This window comes from Atractosteus spatula, chromosome 13 (genome assembly GCF_055471065.1).
Source record: "Atractosteus spatula isolate fAtrSpa1 chromosome 13, fAtrSpa1.hap1, whole genome shotgun sequence".
In the NCBI taxonomy this organism is placed as follows: domain Eukaryota; kingdom Metazoa; phylum Chordata; class Actinopteri; order Semionotiformes; family Lepisosteidae; genus Atractosteus; species Atractosteus spatula.
The window spans coordinates 40,556,742-40,571,598 of record NC_142718.1 but is presented as its reverse complement, the minus strand read 5'-3'; the positions used below and the strand labels follow the sequence as shown (position 1 = coordinate 40,571,598).

The window sequence follows — 14,857 nt, the reverse complement described above, 5'->3', positions numbered from 1 at the left end:
GAGACTAAGACACATTTCTGGATTCATACCCTTAAGGAGAAACTCAAAGTACAGCTTGTTTAATTAAAGACCAGCTAGAACAAGTCCCATATTTTAGCTTCATCTTAACATTGCTTATTCATAAAAATACTGATGTTTAACTTGTTCATGTAGAAGCATTGAAAATGAATTATTTAAGTGGTTCACGACATTCAAACAATAAAAAATGAACATCCTTCAAACCAGAACCCTTTCATTCAAACCCTGTGGCTGTCAGTTGCTCCGGGAGAGCTGTTGACGAGAAGAAAGAGAAGCCTGAACCATGGCAAACCGCCCTGTCTTCAATACAAGATATTTTCTTAACTCTGTCCATCGCAAGAAGGGTGTTTACCATCAGACCTGCCAGGAGTTGTGCCCCCAGCTGGCAGACTGATATCTGTGACGTGAGATTTATGTCTGAGTGATCCGCTTTGGAAGTGAAGGAAAGGTGGCAGCTGTGGCCACTCTTCAAATCTGACACCTTCCTGAAGCGTAGCACTGACAATTCACACCTGCCTTTCCTGTGGCATCTCAAAGGAAAACCAGAAAGCCTGATACTTATTCAGGTAGCATCCTCCTCACAGCTTAGCAAAAGAAGAAAGCAAGGTACTTTTAGCTCCAGATCTGTGAAGTTCATAACGATAAAATCCAATTTGAAATTTGATGTTAAGACAACTGCCTGTATCTACAATATATACAGTTGATTTTTATTCATGCCCCCAATGAAATACAAACATGAAAGAAATCTCAAAAGGTGGTGCTGTAATTGTTACAGCATTGCACACAGCAGTCATATTTGATATAAATATTTTTTGGAATTCCAGAAATGACTAGTCCCATTAATGTGCAGCTCTACAGTATGTGTTGCTTTTGTTCTGTACTTTGGAAGTTCAGTGGAACCACATAGAGGCATACAAAAGGTTCCTGTTTCCTTGGGGCATGAAAGCAGGTAACACACAGAAGAAGGTTTGAGAGCTCACAAAAAGCCCATAGGTTGGGGATGGCTATGAAAGAATCCACAAAGGCTGACATTATTGCTTTCCAATAAGGTTTATTTTAAGAAATTTAGGACTATGGGTATACTGGAAAAACTGTCAGGAAGCGGACACAGTATATCTTGCCAACATGGCTGTGAAGCAAGTGGTTTGGGAGGCAACCGTAGATAAAAAGACAACAGCTGAAGATCTCCAACATATTCTGTCATCTTCAGGACAGTGCTAGTTCTGGAAAAATGCCACCTGAAGCCACATGCACAAAGTAGCATTCATGGCCAGTTTGCAAGGAAGGAGCCTTTTTTGAGAGTGAGCAACATTTGTGAATTTTCTGTACTGCATATCCGTGATAATTGGGACTATGTCTTAAGATCAGTTAAAATGAAAATGGAAAAACTGAGATATTTGGACATGATCATCAGTGTTATATCAGGCCATTTTGACCAGACAGCTGGTTCCCTCCACCAAGAAGCTCAAGCTTGTCCAAAAACAGGCATTGCAGCATAACAATGATCAAAAACATACGTCCAAATCAACAGAGGAATGCTTAACTGAACACAGAATGGCGTTTCTACTGGCGTTTTCAATCTCCAGACCTCAATCCGACTGAACATATGTTATCAAGGAGGCAGTTCAAAAAAGATACCAAAGGTTCTATAGCAAGTCTGCCTGGAGTGGATGTCAAAAATCTCCTCTTGGAAGTGCCAGGACTACAAGAAGTGTAATCTCTGGCAGAGGAGGATTTACAAAAACCTAAAACACAAAAAACTGTGAAACGCTCGTTTTCATTCATGTTATAATTATTTATAATTATAATTATTTAACCTATCAACAGGTTTGTTCAACTGGATCTTCTGGGTCACAGGCTAGTAGCATTTGTGTCCGCTGTTAGATGCAATACAAGATGATTCAAGTAGGTACACACCCGAAGAAGGCTCCACAGCCGAAATGTTGTGTTTCTTTTCTTCTTTTTTCAGCATGGAATAAACCTTTACTTGTTCCTTTGTGATACAAGATGTTCACTCCAATACTTTACTCCAATGTACAGATGTGGTCTTGTCCCATTCCCCTCATAGAGCTTGCACAATATCTAACATGTTCACTGACTCTGAGCCCCAAAGTGCCACACGTCATCTCAGGTCACTCTTCTGTTGTTCAGTGGGTTTCAAGTCTGGCAAGTAGAATGTCCATGACATACTGTAACTTCTGCATTCTCATCTGTAACAAAGGCATTGGTACACGACACAGGAGGGCATGTGCTGTCCTGGTGGAACATTGTCACATCAGGGTGAGCCTGCAGAATGAGCAGATAGTGTGGTCCCAGCACATGATCAGTGTAAAGCTTCTGCATCTTTGTATCACTGTTGCTGATGTCCATCATGGTGGTCAACAGAAAACCTGCTGTGGTGTTGCTCCAACATACCAATGGTGTAAAAGCATTGCTCTCTTTGGTGGGCGGTGCAAGTGGGTTCTTTCTGTGTTTTTCTTTCTTGTTTGACATTCAGGGTTGACATTCGACAAGTTAAATCACCCCATCACCTGTGCTCAGTTGTCTCACCAATGAGGTGATTTAGTGCTTGTGAAACAATTACAGTCACAGCCAGTCATGCATGATCGATTAATCAAAATGGCCAAAGGTTTGCCAAAAATCTGTACACATTATTTTTCTAAAAGCATACATGCATAAAATAAAGTAATACATAATGTAGGCTATTTTTTGTAATGTAATGATGTATCACTTAATGGAGGGTTTAAAGGCCAACTATTTTTGCTATGATATCTTATTTTTGTTCGCTCTTGTGACAAAAATGTATGTCCAGAAAGTGAGCTCCTTGGCGGAAAAGCCTCTGCACATTGAAGGGCTGCTGACTCTGAGATGCCTGTGCTGGCAGGGTTGTCTACAGAGAATACCTCACTTGTTCCAGTGTTTCCCTGGGGATGGCTTTCAGCTGGTCTGGATCATTAGTTTCCCTCAGTCCGGCAGTGTATTTGTGAACCAGAAGAGGCTTGAAGAAGCCAGCTGAGGTCATGTGAAACCAGTTCAACGGCATCTTCCACTAGTTGGCTCCTGGCCTGAGACTAGAGAGATCAACGGTCCATTTTGCCAATGCATGGTTTCTGTTGTGGGATTTTCTCCTGAGCATAGTCACTCCTATATATACTCGGGCATAAAAATTTAAATCCTGAAATTTTTGGAGCATCATGTGTGTGTATTTTTCTTAGATTTTCTGTTTTATAAGTATTTATCTTTTTTCCACAGAGCCTGTGTGATCCTCGGAGTTGTGTTCATTCTGTCCTCCATGTGCATCTTGGGAAAAGCCATTCATGACCTGGCAACACATCTGCTCCCAGAAGTGGTGAGTGAACTTCTGGGACTGGGCTGAGGGCATCTCGACTGAGCCACAAAACAGCACATTTCTGTTTTTTTTAGACAGTGCTAAAGAGCTTCTGGATGAGTGTCCTTAGCTTTAGCTTAGCTGTTCTCAATGACATGAGTAGGAGCTGAAACAACCGCACCTGACTAAACCTCTGGTGAAGTTTGGATGTGAACAAGTCAAAGAGCAGAACTATTAAACTGCCAGGGACAATGCTGCTCATGAATACACTGGCCCAGTTTATTTTTCGATAAGAACATAAGAACGGTTATGAAGGAAGACAGCCATTAAGCCCATCTAGTCTGTTCTATAGTTTGTAATCTGAAAGTTCTTTAATCAAAAAGAAACTGAAGACAAGTTCTTAAAATAGCTCATTATTTTATTCCTTTTCTGAGAGGCTACTGTGAGTGAGGGAAAATTCAATTTTCAGAACTAACAGGTGTGAGGTTGTGAACACACGACACTTTCAGAAGTGGGAATTTACAATGTAACTTGAAACCTGAGACGATTAAGGAGACTTGTGCTATTTTTTTTTACCTCGTAACTTTTTATCATTTTTAACTGATCCTATGAAACGCTTGAGGCAGAAGCGCGTGAAGTAAAGGGGTAATACAGGTAGCCGTGTTCTCAAAATAGTCTCTGCACTGTTGCCAGGCAAATGTGACTTTTCTGAGGAGTTCACTAAGCTCGAACTACATCAGACAAAAAGCATTGTTTAACCTCTTTTTAAGTATATGGTAGATAAAACTTATCTTTTACTGAAATTAGATGACAACGTAGCCATGCAATAAAACATCTTACATTCATTTTTCAGTTTGATAAAAATGCTCACAGAGCCGTTAGTATGGAGAAATGTTCTGAAGTTAATCATAAAGAATGGGCTATTTAGCATTTCTCTTCAGTTCTTGGTTAGATATCGGCAGGTTAACATCACAAGCTCTAAGTTAAATGTCAGATCGTTTGTCTTCATAACTTTTGTGATATGTGGTTCGATGTAAAATATCTGCTTTTCTTCTCTTTCTACGGTTATTCATAACATGCCTGTCTTATGTCTTGTATTGTGATGCTCTTCTGTAGAATGCTTTCCAGCTGCTTCCTCCGGTGGTATAGAAAATGTGTTAAAAACAAATATTTAGTCTTACGAGAGACCCAGAAAACAGAACAGTGTGCACTTAAATGAAATGCCAGCCAAGATGGTGTGCTTGAGTAATGCAGTAAAAGAACCCTTCAGAATAAAAAGACCATTAGCAGCTTTGAAACTCCAGCCTGCGACTCTGTCTTTTAATCAAAGCCGCAGTTCTTTGCTCTAGAGAATCTGCAGTCCGGCGAGAGCCTATTAAGAAATTCTAGTGCATACAGTACAAGCTCCATCTAAAAATAGCCGCCTCAGAATTCTTCCAAACCATTTGTGTCAAAGGAATGTGCCAGATTTTGTTTTAATAAAATTTTAATGGTGATCCTGTTTCCTTGGTATTTATTCTCTGGTATTATTAGAAAAGAGACCTTTTCATTCACTTACTATTTCGCTAAAGGTGCATCTTTTCACTCAAACAGACACATGACAATATGTGCTGCCATAGAATTTGACTGACATTTGTGAAAACAGGCCATTGATTTACTGAGAACAGAGTGGAGACTGCAGGAGCTAGTGAAATGTACCTTATACTGTACATCAGTTTCCTCTTATGAGCTGGGCTGTATTAATGTCTTGCATAAACTACCAAACACGAGGATCAGGAAATCATGCTGCACTCCAATGGAGAAGATGTTTGTCAACAGAAAAGATCAGAGTGCAGTGATGTACAGTAGATTAGAGTGCGGTAGGGTGAGGTGGGGTACAGTAGACTAGAGTGTGGTAGGGTGAGGTGGGGTACAGTAGATTAGAGTGCGGTAGGGTGAGGTGGGGTACAGTAGACTAGAGTGTGGTAGGGTGAGGTGGGGTACAGTAGATTAGAGTGTGGTAGGGTGAGGTGGGGTACAGTAGACTAGAGTGTGGTAGGGTGAGGTGGGGTACAGTAGATTAGAGTGTGGTAGGGTGAAGTGGGGTACAGTAGACTAGAGTGCGGTAGGGTGAAGTGGGGTACAGTAGACTAGAGTGTGGTAGGGTGAAGTGGGGTACAGTAGACTAGAGTGTGGTAGGGTGAGGTGGGGTACAGTAGATTAGAGTGTGGTAGGGTGAAGTGGGGTACAGTAGACTAGAGTGTGGTAGGGTGTGGTGGGGTACAGGAGATTAGAGTGTGGTAGGGTGAAGTGGGGTACAGTAGACTAGAGTGCGGTAGGGTGAAGTGGGGTACAGTAGACTAGAGTGTGGTAGGGTGAAGTGGGGTACAGTAGACTAGAGTGTGGTAGGGTGAGGTGGGGTACAGTAGATTAGAGTGTGGTAGGGTGAAGTGGGGTACAGTAGACTAGAGTGTGGTAGGGTGTGGTGGGGTACAGGAGATTAGAGTGTGGTAGGGTGAAGTGGGGTACAGTAGACTAGAGTGTGGTAGGGTGAGGTGGGGTACAGTAGACTAGAGTGCGGTAGGGTGAGGTGGGGTACAGTAGACTAGAGTGCGGTAGGGTGAACTGGGGTACAGAATAATGGGACTTGTGCTCTATGCACTTTTAAATTATATTTTTTGGCAACCAGATTCTTCTATAAGTGCGGTAGGTTGAAGTGGGGTACAGTAGACTAGAGTGTGGTAGGGTGAAGTGGGGTACAGTAGACTAGAGTGCGGTAGGGTGAAGTGGGGTACAGTAGATTAGAGTGTGGTAGGGTGAAGTGGGGTACAGTAGACTAGAGTGTGGTAGGGTGAACTGGGGTACAGTAGACTAGAGTGCGGTAGGGTGAACTGGGGTACAGAATAATGGGACTTGTGCTCTATGCACTTTTAAATTATATTTTTTGGCAACCAGATTCTTCTATAAGCGGTTAGTAAGCAGAATGCTGGTCTTCATAGTTAATTCCTTATTTGTTAGAACTTTTTAACTCCATTAATTGATATTGACTTTTTCACTGCTTCTGGCCTGTATATTTTTAAATTGTGTGAATGCATGTTTCTGTTCTGCACACGCAGTAATTTAATGTACTTGAATGTATTTTGGAAAAAAAATGTTTTCAGGGAAGATTTTGAACTGAAATTCTTTTTCTGTTTTTGTTAATATTGCTAAGGTTGTAAAAATGACAAATGAGCAGAGGTCAGCTGTTCCATCTATTTGGTTTGGATGCTGTCCATGCGAATTGATCTGAGCTGTGTGTCAAAGCAGTCAGGGTATCAGCTGACAACGTGGCTCATTAGCTTGTTTCAGACTCCCACAGCCTTACCGTAGAAAAAGGTACCCCCTCTTCTCAAACAATTTCTCTTCCTACGTCAGTACAGTGCATCTGTGAATGTTCTGAAGTTAATGAATACTATTTTAAAAAAGAAACAGATACTCAGCATTTTAATTGGGCAAACTAATTGGAAACCAACAATGTTGATTTTTGTGTTATGTAAAGAAACACAACTAATGTTTATCCAGGCAGATTTATGTAAGTCATCATGGAAGGAAGTGGAGCAGTGGTGGATATTTATTTGTCTTTTTACTAATGAAGGATTTCTAACAATTATTGAGTTATTGTTGGTGTAGAGAGTTATTGGTAAACATTTGAGTGCAAAATATTAAGCATTTTTAAACTATTTAATTCATTAAAAGTCTTAGTTTATGCTCACAATCAGTTTTTTTACCATAATAAAGAAAATAAGTGTCTTTTTACTTTGTTGCTGGTTTCTCCTTTTTTATTATTTCTTAGTTCAAAGACAATCCAAAGTAAATTAATACAGAAGGTGAGTTTTCTTTTGTCTTTCTTTTGGCCTTTTCTTGGGGATGTATGTATATCCATCACAAACTGTTCTTGATCCAACCAATTCTAAATCCATATTTCTACAATATTTCTTACAAAAGAATCCAACTTCTCAATTGGTGGTATTTCAGTTCTTGCATGAGTGATACAGATAAATGAGGTCTAACACAGTATTTATTATTAGAAAGTAAAACTGCAGTAGTGGTGAGTCTTGATCAAAGCGTATTACACTGCATCAATCCAGTGTGTGACTCGAGATAGGATTTATACAAATGCAGTCCAGCACTCTGTACAGACGGCAGCTGTTTGGCAGGTGTCCCCCTCCAGCACAAGCTGAAGCATGTTTATGTGCTACAACACGCTCCAGGGTACCAGGAGCTCCAAGATCCCAGCTTCCTCATCAGCCCCCTCTTCTCTGCGCCGGCCTGCTGGGGACCCCTGCAGAGTTGCTGACAGACCCCCGGGCAGAGGAGTCAAGGCAGCTGGTGCAGGAGGCTGGTGCCCTGCGTCTCCCACATCACCGTGCCTCTGCTGGCTGGGCCTCATTAGCACAGAGTGCGTCTCTTGGCCGCCCTGTTTGGCACAGACACCTGTTAAAGACATTGAAAACTTCTCTTACATACTGATCAAGTTGTTAATACCTGAATATTAACAAATAATTGAGTTAGTGATACTGCTTCATTCTGATGGATGGATGTTTGGAGAGAACTGTTTTATTTTTCAAGTGTATCCAGGTGGAATGAACCTGTGAATAACTGGTTAATGAGTGATTTTCATTTAAGTTAATTAATGAGTTAGTCAGTCAGTCAGTCAGTCATCAGTTGATCAGTATTATGGACAGTTTTTTCTGGAGTGTCCCTTGTAGTATGACTTGCTAATGCAATAGTTCTCCAGAGGAAGTCACAGAGGTGTAGGGCTGCCAGGGGCCCTGGTATGGTATTAATCAGGGCATCTCCTACTGTGTGGTCCTGCATCCAGAGGAGTCTCAGGCTTTCAATCTGACTGGTCTGAAGGTCTTCAGAAAATATCAGCTTCACTTACCACAGCAAAAAAACAACAACATTTTTATAGTACTAAATGCATGCTGAAAGACAGTTCTTAGACAGAAATCTATTAAAATTTATTTTTACAAAGTGATTGTTCGGAATTGTTCGGAATTATCAGCTGTATTCTGCATGGCTCTTAGACTCCTTGTATCCCTGATGCGATTAACTAGAGACCCACCTAGTGGTGTCTGACTGCAATATGGCAGAGATCGCTTGGATTGAAGTCAAATGTGTCTCAGAGAACAGAAGCCAACTGCATTTCCATGTCTCTCCCTTTGAGATGAGGATGATACTGCAGTGGACTCCTCCTTGTTATTCGGGTAGTCTCTCTCCCTGTTCCATATGTGTATTACACAGAAGTAACAGTGGGTTTTAACACTCCCTGATACAGACTAGGTGAAATACAAATAGGAAGAGGTCAAGGTTTATTCCATGCTGAAGAACATTTTGGCTGTGGAGCCTTCTTTGGGTCTCTTTTCTTCTCTTTTCAGCATGGAATAAACCTTTACTTGTTCCTGTGCAGCCTATGCATGTCGACGCAGCTCCCTACTCAAAATCCAGATAGTTTTATGGTTCTTAATAAAGTATGTTTGCAGGATGCTTACATGGTTCATAACAGATCCTGCGTACCACACAATAAAGTCTATGTAAATTGATGCTAATTTCTTTTAGATCAGGGGTTGACCATTCTTATTTCAAAGCAATTATATTCCAGTCAATCATGTTGTGACCAGTTTATCCCACAGCAAGCAACGGGTGTAGGGAGGGGTACCCTGCAGGGCAGATACACAGACCACACACACTCACACCAGGGCCAATTTCCCAGATGCCAATTAACCTCCCAGTATGTCTCTGGACTGCGGGAGGAAGCTGGAGCTCCTGTAGGAAATCCACACATATAAACACAGGGAGAACATATCAACTCCACACAGACAGGACCCCAGATCTGGATTTGAACATGGTCCCGGGTCTGCGAGACAGCAATGCTAAACCACTGTGCCACCCTGATCATATTCCATCTTGCTTAATTTTATTGGAGGTAATAACTCTTGTCAACAAAAACTCTGATGTTGCTTCCCTGTTATACAGTAATTGTACACTCTGCTCATTGGGCTTCTGGAAGTTGTCAAGATTCAATATCAAGGACACTGTGACACTGTTCATTAGGTGGTAATGAAGATCAAAGAGCCTCCTGTATGAGATAAGTATATTCAGTGTCCAGGACATCTGGTGTTGAGCCAGACCTAGACTTTTCTTTTCAAAATAATTGACCTACAGTGCATCGCCAGTTGTGTCAGATATTAGGGCAGATCAGGAGACACAAAAACGACAATTTCCATGGCATCTAAAGCAGCTCCTTGGACAGCCTGACACTTCAATTGCCCTGTTCCTCATTCTGTCTTCCAGACATCTGCTTTACAAAACTATTCATTTGCTCAAACTGCATGTGTCAGTCATCAATTGCAGGAGACAGCGCAGTGTGGTAGAAGCACATGTTGTGTTCAATGATAAGGAAATGACTGGTTGCTGTATTTACACCAGCAGGGAATACAGCTTGTGTGTTTATTTGTGTTTCTGACATTTTGAAGTGGTGCAGTAGCTAACAATACAGTGCAGTAGACCTAAGAATTAAGTGAAAATCAGAGCCATGCTGCAGAAGTGCATGATTTATTAGGATTAAGCTCAAAGATAATCATTAGGTAGTGCTGGGTTAGAATGTTTTTGTTATTGTTAGGAATAGTTTGTTTTATAAAGCATAGAGGTTTGTATTAGATTCTTTGGCTGAATTGGGATTAGGGTTAGAGTTAAAATTAGGTTTCAGATATGGGGCTCATGGTCAACATTTAAGTTCTTTTTATCTTTTTGAGATCCTCAGCATTTCTTGTTTTCCAAAGACATAATATGTTTTTCTGCACTGAGCTTATACATTTGACCTTCAAACAGGCTTCTAATGGGGATGGTGAACTACAGGCTTTACAGTGTGCAGTAAATATCAACGATTAAGATTTAAAAGGAAAATCCAGTATAAGAATGGGCGGTGTATACATTTCTATACACCCGGTACATACAGTATCTGGACTGACTTAAAAATCCGGTGAGTGAGTACTACGTTTCATGATTTCTCTTTTGAAATTACAGCACTGGAAAGACAAGAGCTTGTCATGACTCAAAAACCCCTTTCTGCGCTTCCTGTATTTACAACTTACAAGCCTTTCCCTTCTCCCTTCTCCCTTCACCAGGACAACTTCCTCTTCAGCGTGTCCATCCTGAGTGGAATCCTGTGTGTCATTCTGGCTGTGTTGAAGTTCATGCTGGGCAAAGTGCTCACCAGCAGAGCCTTGATTACAGATGGTAAGCGACTGAAAAGAAAGGGATGGTCTTTAATATTTTCTCTTTGGGAAGGAAGAAAAACAAAATGTCATTCACGACCGAAATACTGTCTTGCTGACCACCTCATCATGCACACTGTGTGCATGTGATCTGACTTGCAGCATCGCACTATAAACTCCTTGTCAGCCAGGGCTATTCGGATCAGAAACAATCAAACAATGAGGGAAGAGGTCCATATTGAGCCCTTGCGCTAAAAATCTTTAAAATAATGAAAAGCAAAGGGTGATCGGGGCAGTTTCGGTGACTCTGGCTGCATGCTGAGACAGCTCTGATAACCATTTAATTCACCTGATCCCATCGTCTCCACTCAAGGAGTAGAAATCCAATAATCTATAATCACAAGCAGCCTTCTTCCCCTGAGGACTCCTGCTGCACGCTCCTGATGAAGAGTGGGGACTGGGCTGGTGGCAGTCAGGTGCAACTGGAGCGTGTTGCTCTTTGCATCGATCGTGAATTCTAAGCTCTGTTAATGGATGGTCTTTCGTTAAGATGCAGGGACTGCGTTCGGGGTGTGAAGCAGGCTGGCAGGTACAATGACAGAGAGGATTACACTTTCGGATGGCTCGATTAAAAACTGGTCCCTAGAGAGATGTCTGAGATCATGTCTTCCCACTAAAGAATGGCAAGAGACACATTGTCTTTTGTGTCCCACTTACACCTGCTCACATACTGTATTTATTTATTCTTTCTTCTTATACTTCTTCTTTAGGATGTTGAACACAGTTCCACCACTAGCTTGTATGTTGTTGTAAATGTGTTCACTTTTATTACTTTAGTTACCTTATAATCCTTTTCCTTCAAATCCACCTAGCTTTGTGCTCTATCTGCAGTAGCAGGGGAATACAGTACATAATCATGGGTTTTTGGTACTGGAGGTAAATTATGTAACTTATATATACTTCACACATAAGTCTATTTTACACAAAATAGTTTCATTATAGGATAACTAACACATGGCAATGACATGACTGTTCTGTTCACCTACAGTAGTATTAAGGCTATTTGCTTCCTCAACCTGATATTTATTAACAAAAGATGGCAATCAGATCAGTTTTATCTTGTGCCTCCTATTATATAGAGAGAGGAACAAGCAAACCCCTTATTTAGCGGTAAAGACATCCAGCAAAAAGATAAACCTTTCGGATGCGTGACACGTTTTTAATGCCCTGACACAAACGTGTGGGCGGGGTCCTGTCGGAGGTCCTGTAGTGAGACGGAGATGTACAACGTGCAGAAAAGGGCTTTGCGAATTCGGCACGGAGCTGCAACAAGACAAAGGGATCTCCGACAGGATCGTGAAGGCCCATGTACTTCGGCAGTTTGAGGATGGATGCTCAGCCTGTGCAGGAGTGTGACGTCTGACCTTTGAATCCGAAGGGGAGGCTGGATGAGGCCGAGCAGATTGATCGCCGGCAGTAAACGGAAAGTGATGACTGCTTTAGCGCGTGTTCCCCGATTTGTTGATCAGCCCAGTTGCCCAGCAAGGTCCCGTGTTGATCTGAGCGCAGGCCAACCTGGCAGTGATGTGAAAGGAACTCGCTTATCTTGAGACCATCTCTATAGTTCAGTGGGCTTGAGCTGCACCAATGGGACACCAGGTTTCTAAAAGTGGGGAAGAATGATTAAGAGAGGGGCTAGGGAGGAGACTGAATTAAGAACAAATACTAATGATATGTTCTCTGCATAATTGTCAATTCCGGTAATATTTCATTATGTCAATTGCTGGACCAGAAACATGACTTTGTTTTCACAGTGGTTTTGTGAAATATGATTCTTATCATAATGTTAGTGTCAGAATATTTTAATTATAATAACATCAAAAATGTACTTTAACGAAGCAGCGACATCCTCTGTTTGAGCTGTGATGTTCTGTTGCTCATTATCATCAAATGTTAAATTGCTATGCACCTTAGTTATTTTGTACCAATATCATCCTTCGCTCTCCTCTCTGTTCTCTGCTCTGTAATCACATACATTTCATACAACCAATGGAAGATGGAGGAGAGATTTTAAATCCCCTGTTTTCAGTGACTGCTTCTCTTTCCTTATTGACCTGGATTCTGTGAGTCTGGAGGCCAGCAGAGGTCAGACAGTGTCAGGAAGTGGATGTTAAGAATTGCGTGGACACTCACGTGCTTCTGAGCCAGGAGAGATTTCAGTGTAGCCTCCCCATGGCTTTCAAGAATGAAAACCAGCCCTTTCTTCTGGAGCACTAAACAACAAAAACAAAAAAACAATTGTACAAAACGGGCTGGCGGTACACCAGTGCATCACAGCTTTGGAGCGGAAACACCAGCCAGAATCTGCTGCTCCTTCGACGTGCAGTTTTCCTCTGTCGCCATTAGAGATCCCATCAAAGCTGAAATATCACATAAGCTCTGACGTCAAATCACCCAGGTGAAACTCTTAGTGGAAGGAAACACTACAGTTGTGACTAATTGTTTTTAATTTTATAATATACATTCTATTTTAAAATATTGTTAAAAAGGAACAGACATCAAGAGTTTTTCTATATTTATATAGCTAATTTCTGAAAGTACCACTATTTGCAGATAGGCAAAAAGAGTCAAATTAATTTCCGATATGCAGTATTTGAAAGCAGATGGCAGTATAGCGAAAACTAGGGCTGTCATTTCTGCAAGCTGCTATTTCCTTTTGACACCCTCCCCCACAGAACCCAAAAGTTGTTTTTCCTCTTTCTTTCTTTGCCAGATTGACGTCTAATTGGTCAAAAACAAGTGTGGACCTGCAGCAGGTTTTCCATGGACAGATTGTGAAGATGGTTGAATTTCTGTTCTCAGATTATGGAACGCGTGTCTGTTACAAATCCGGAAAGAAATCATTAGCATACCATTTATTATAGAAATAGGACTTTGAATGTGAGAATCAATAAAGGGATCAGTACACTGGCTTTTCAACATGTAGCTCAACAATATCATGTAGAGTGGGATATATGAGACATATGAATGAGACATACATTGCACTTTTACATGGTGTGTTGAACTACGTCACACAGATCATCATTGCAGGCCTGTTTTCACAGCCAGCAGCCATATCACACCACTGAAGCTCAGTGGCTGTGAGCCTGGCCAGTACCTGGATGGGAGACTCCTAGGAAAGCTAAGGCTGCTGCTGGAAGAGGTGTTAGTGGGGCCAGCAGGGGGCGCTCACCCTGTGGTCTGTGTGGGTCCTAATGCCCCAGTGTAGTGACGGGGACACTATACTGAAAAGCCTGTCTTTGGATAAGAGTAAAACTCTCTGTGGTCATTAGAAATCCCAGGGTGTTTCACAAAAAAAGTAGGTGTGTTGCACACTGGTGGTGGTGGAGGGGATCCCCATTACCTGTAAAGCGCTTTTAGTGGGGTATCCAGAAAAGCGCTATATAAAAGACTTTTCACTCCTGAAAAAAACATAAAAACATTGACAAATCAATGTTAGCCATGAACTATCAAACGGGCTTGATAGTTCAAATCCTCTCCTGTCACGTGTAAGCAGTGTTATGTTCTTATGACTCGATTCCAATATTCAAAATCATCAACGGTACTGATAAAGTCAATTCAGCGGACATCGTCGGAATAAACAGTAAAACACAACTGTAGCACACAAATGGAAACTATATAGAAGTGTCTTTAAGACTAAGTACAGGAGGCACTACTTCACACAAAGTGTGGAAGTGTGTGCCAGCTGTGTTCTTGAAGCCGAAATCCTGGTTTCTTTCAAGACGCAGCTGGATGAGATCCTGGGAGCAATTAACTAGCTAACTACCAAACAGGCTAGAAGAACCGAGTACCTTCCTCTCATTTGTAACCTTTCTTATGTTCTTACGATCATGCCTTCTTAACACCCTCCTCTCTAGGGTTCAACTCTCTCGTTGGAGGAATCATGGGCTTCTCCATTCTAATCAGCGCAGAAGTGTTCCGGCATCACCCCAGAATCTGGTATCTGGATGGAACAATAGGAATTCTTATTGGCCTCATCATTTTCGCCTATGGAGTAAAGTAAGTTTCCATCTTTTTTTTTGGGGGGGGGGGGGTATAAATGGATTGGAACAGCAGAGTTCTGTATTGTGACATGACGCACGGTTTACAAAGAAAACATCTTAAACCTAATCGTGAATGACTTGAAATTCTTCTTCCTAATACATGTGGATTTGGCCTCTTTCTGCGATCAGACAGCTATCACAAAGGCCTGCGTGAAGTCATTTTGGAATAT

The 14,857-nt window shown here is 41.6% G+C and overlaps 1 protein-coding gene across 1 annotated transcript in view; it reads left to right on the top strand.

The window, feature by feature from the left end:
• Positions 1–14,857, top strand: part of LOC148822431 (transmembrane protein 163a) — a 69,442-nt gene that overhangs the window by 49,319 nt on the left and 5,266 nt on the right. Inside the window, exons 5-7 of the mRNA XM_088930245.1 lie at positions 3,271–3,367; positions 10,495–10,606; positions 14,502–14,643. Of these exons, the coding sequence (XP_088786371.1) occupies positions 3,271–3,367; positions 10,495–10,606; positions 14,502–14,643 (351 nt within the window). The remainder of the gene's footprint in view (positions 1–3,270; positions 3,368–10,494; positions 10,607–14,501; positions 14,644–14,857) is intronic.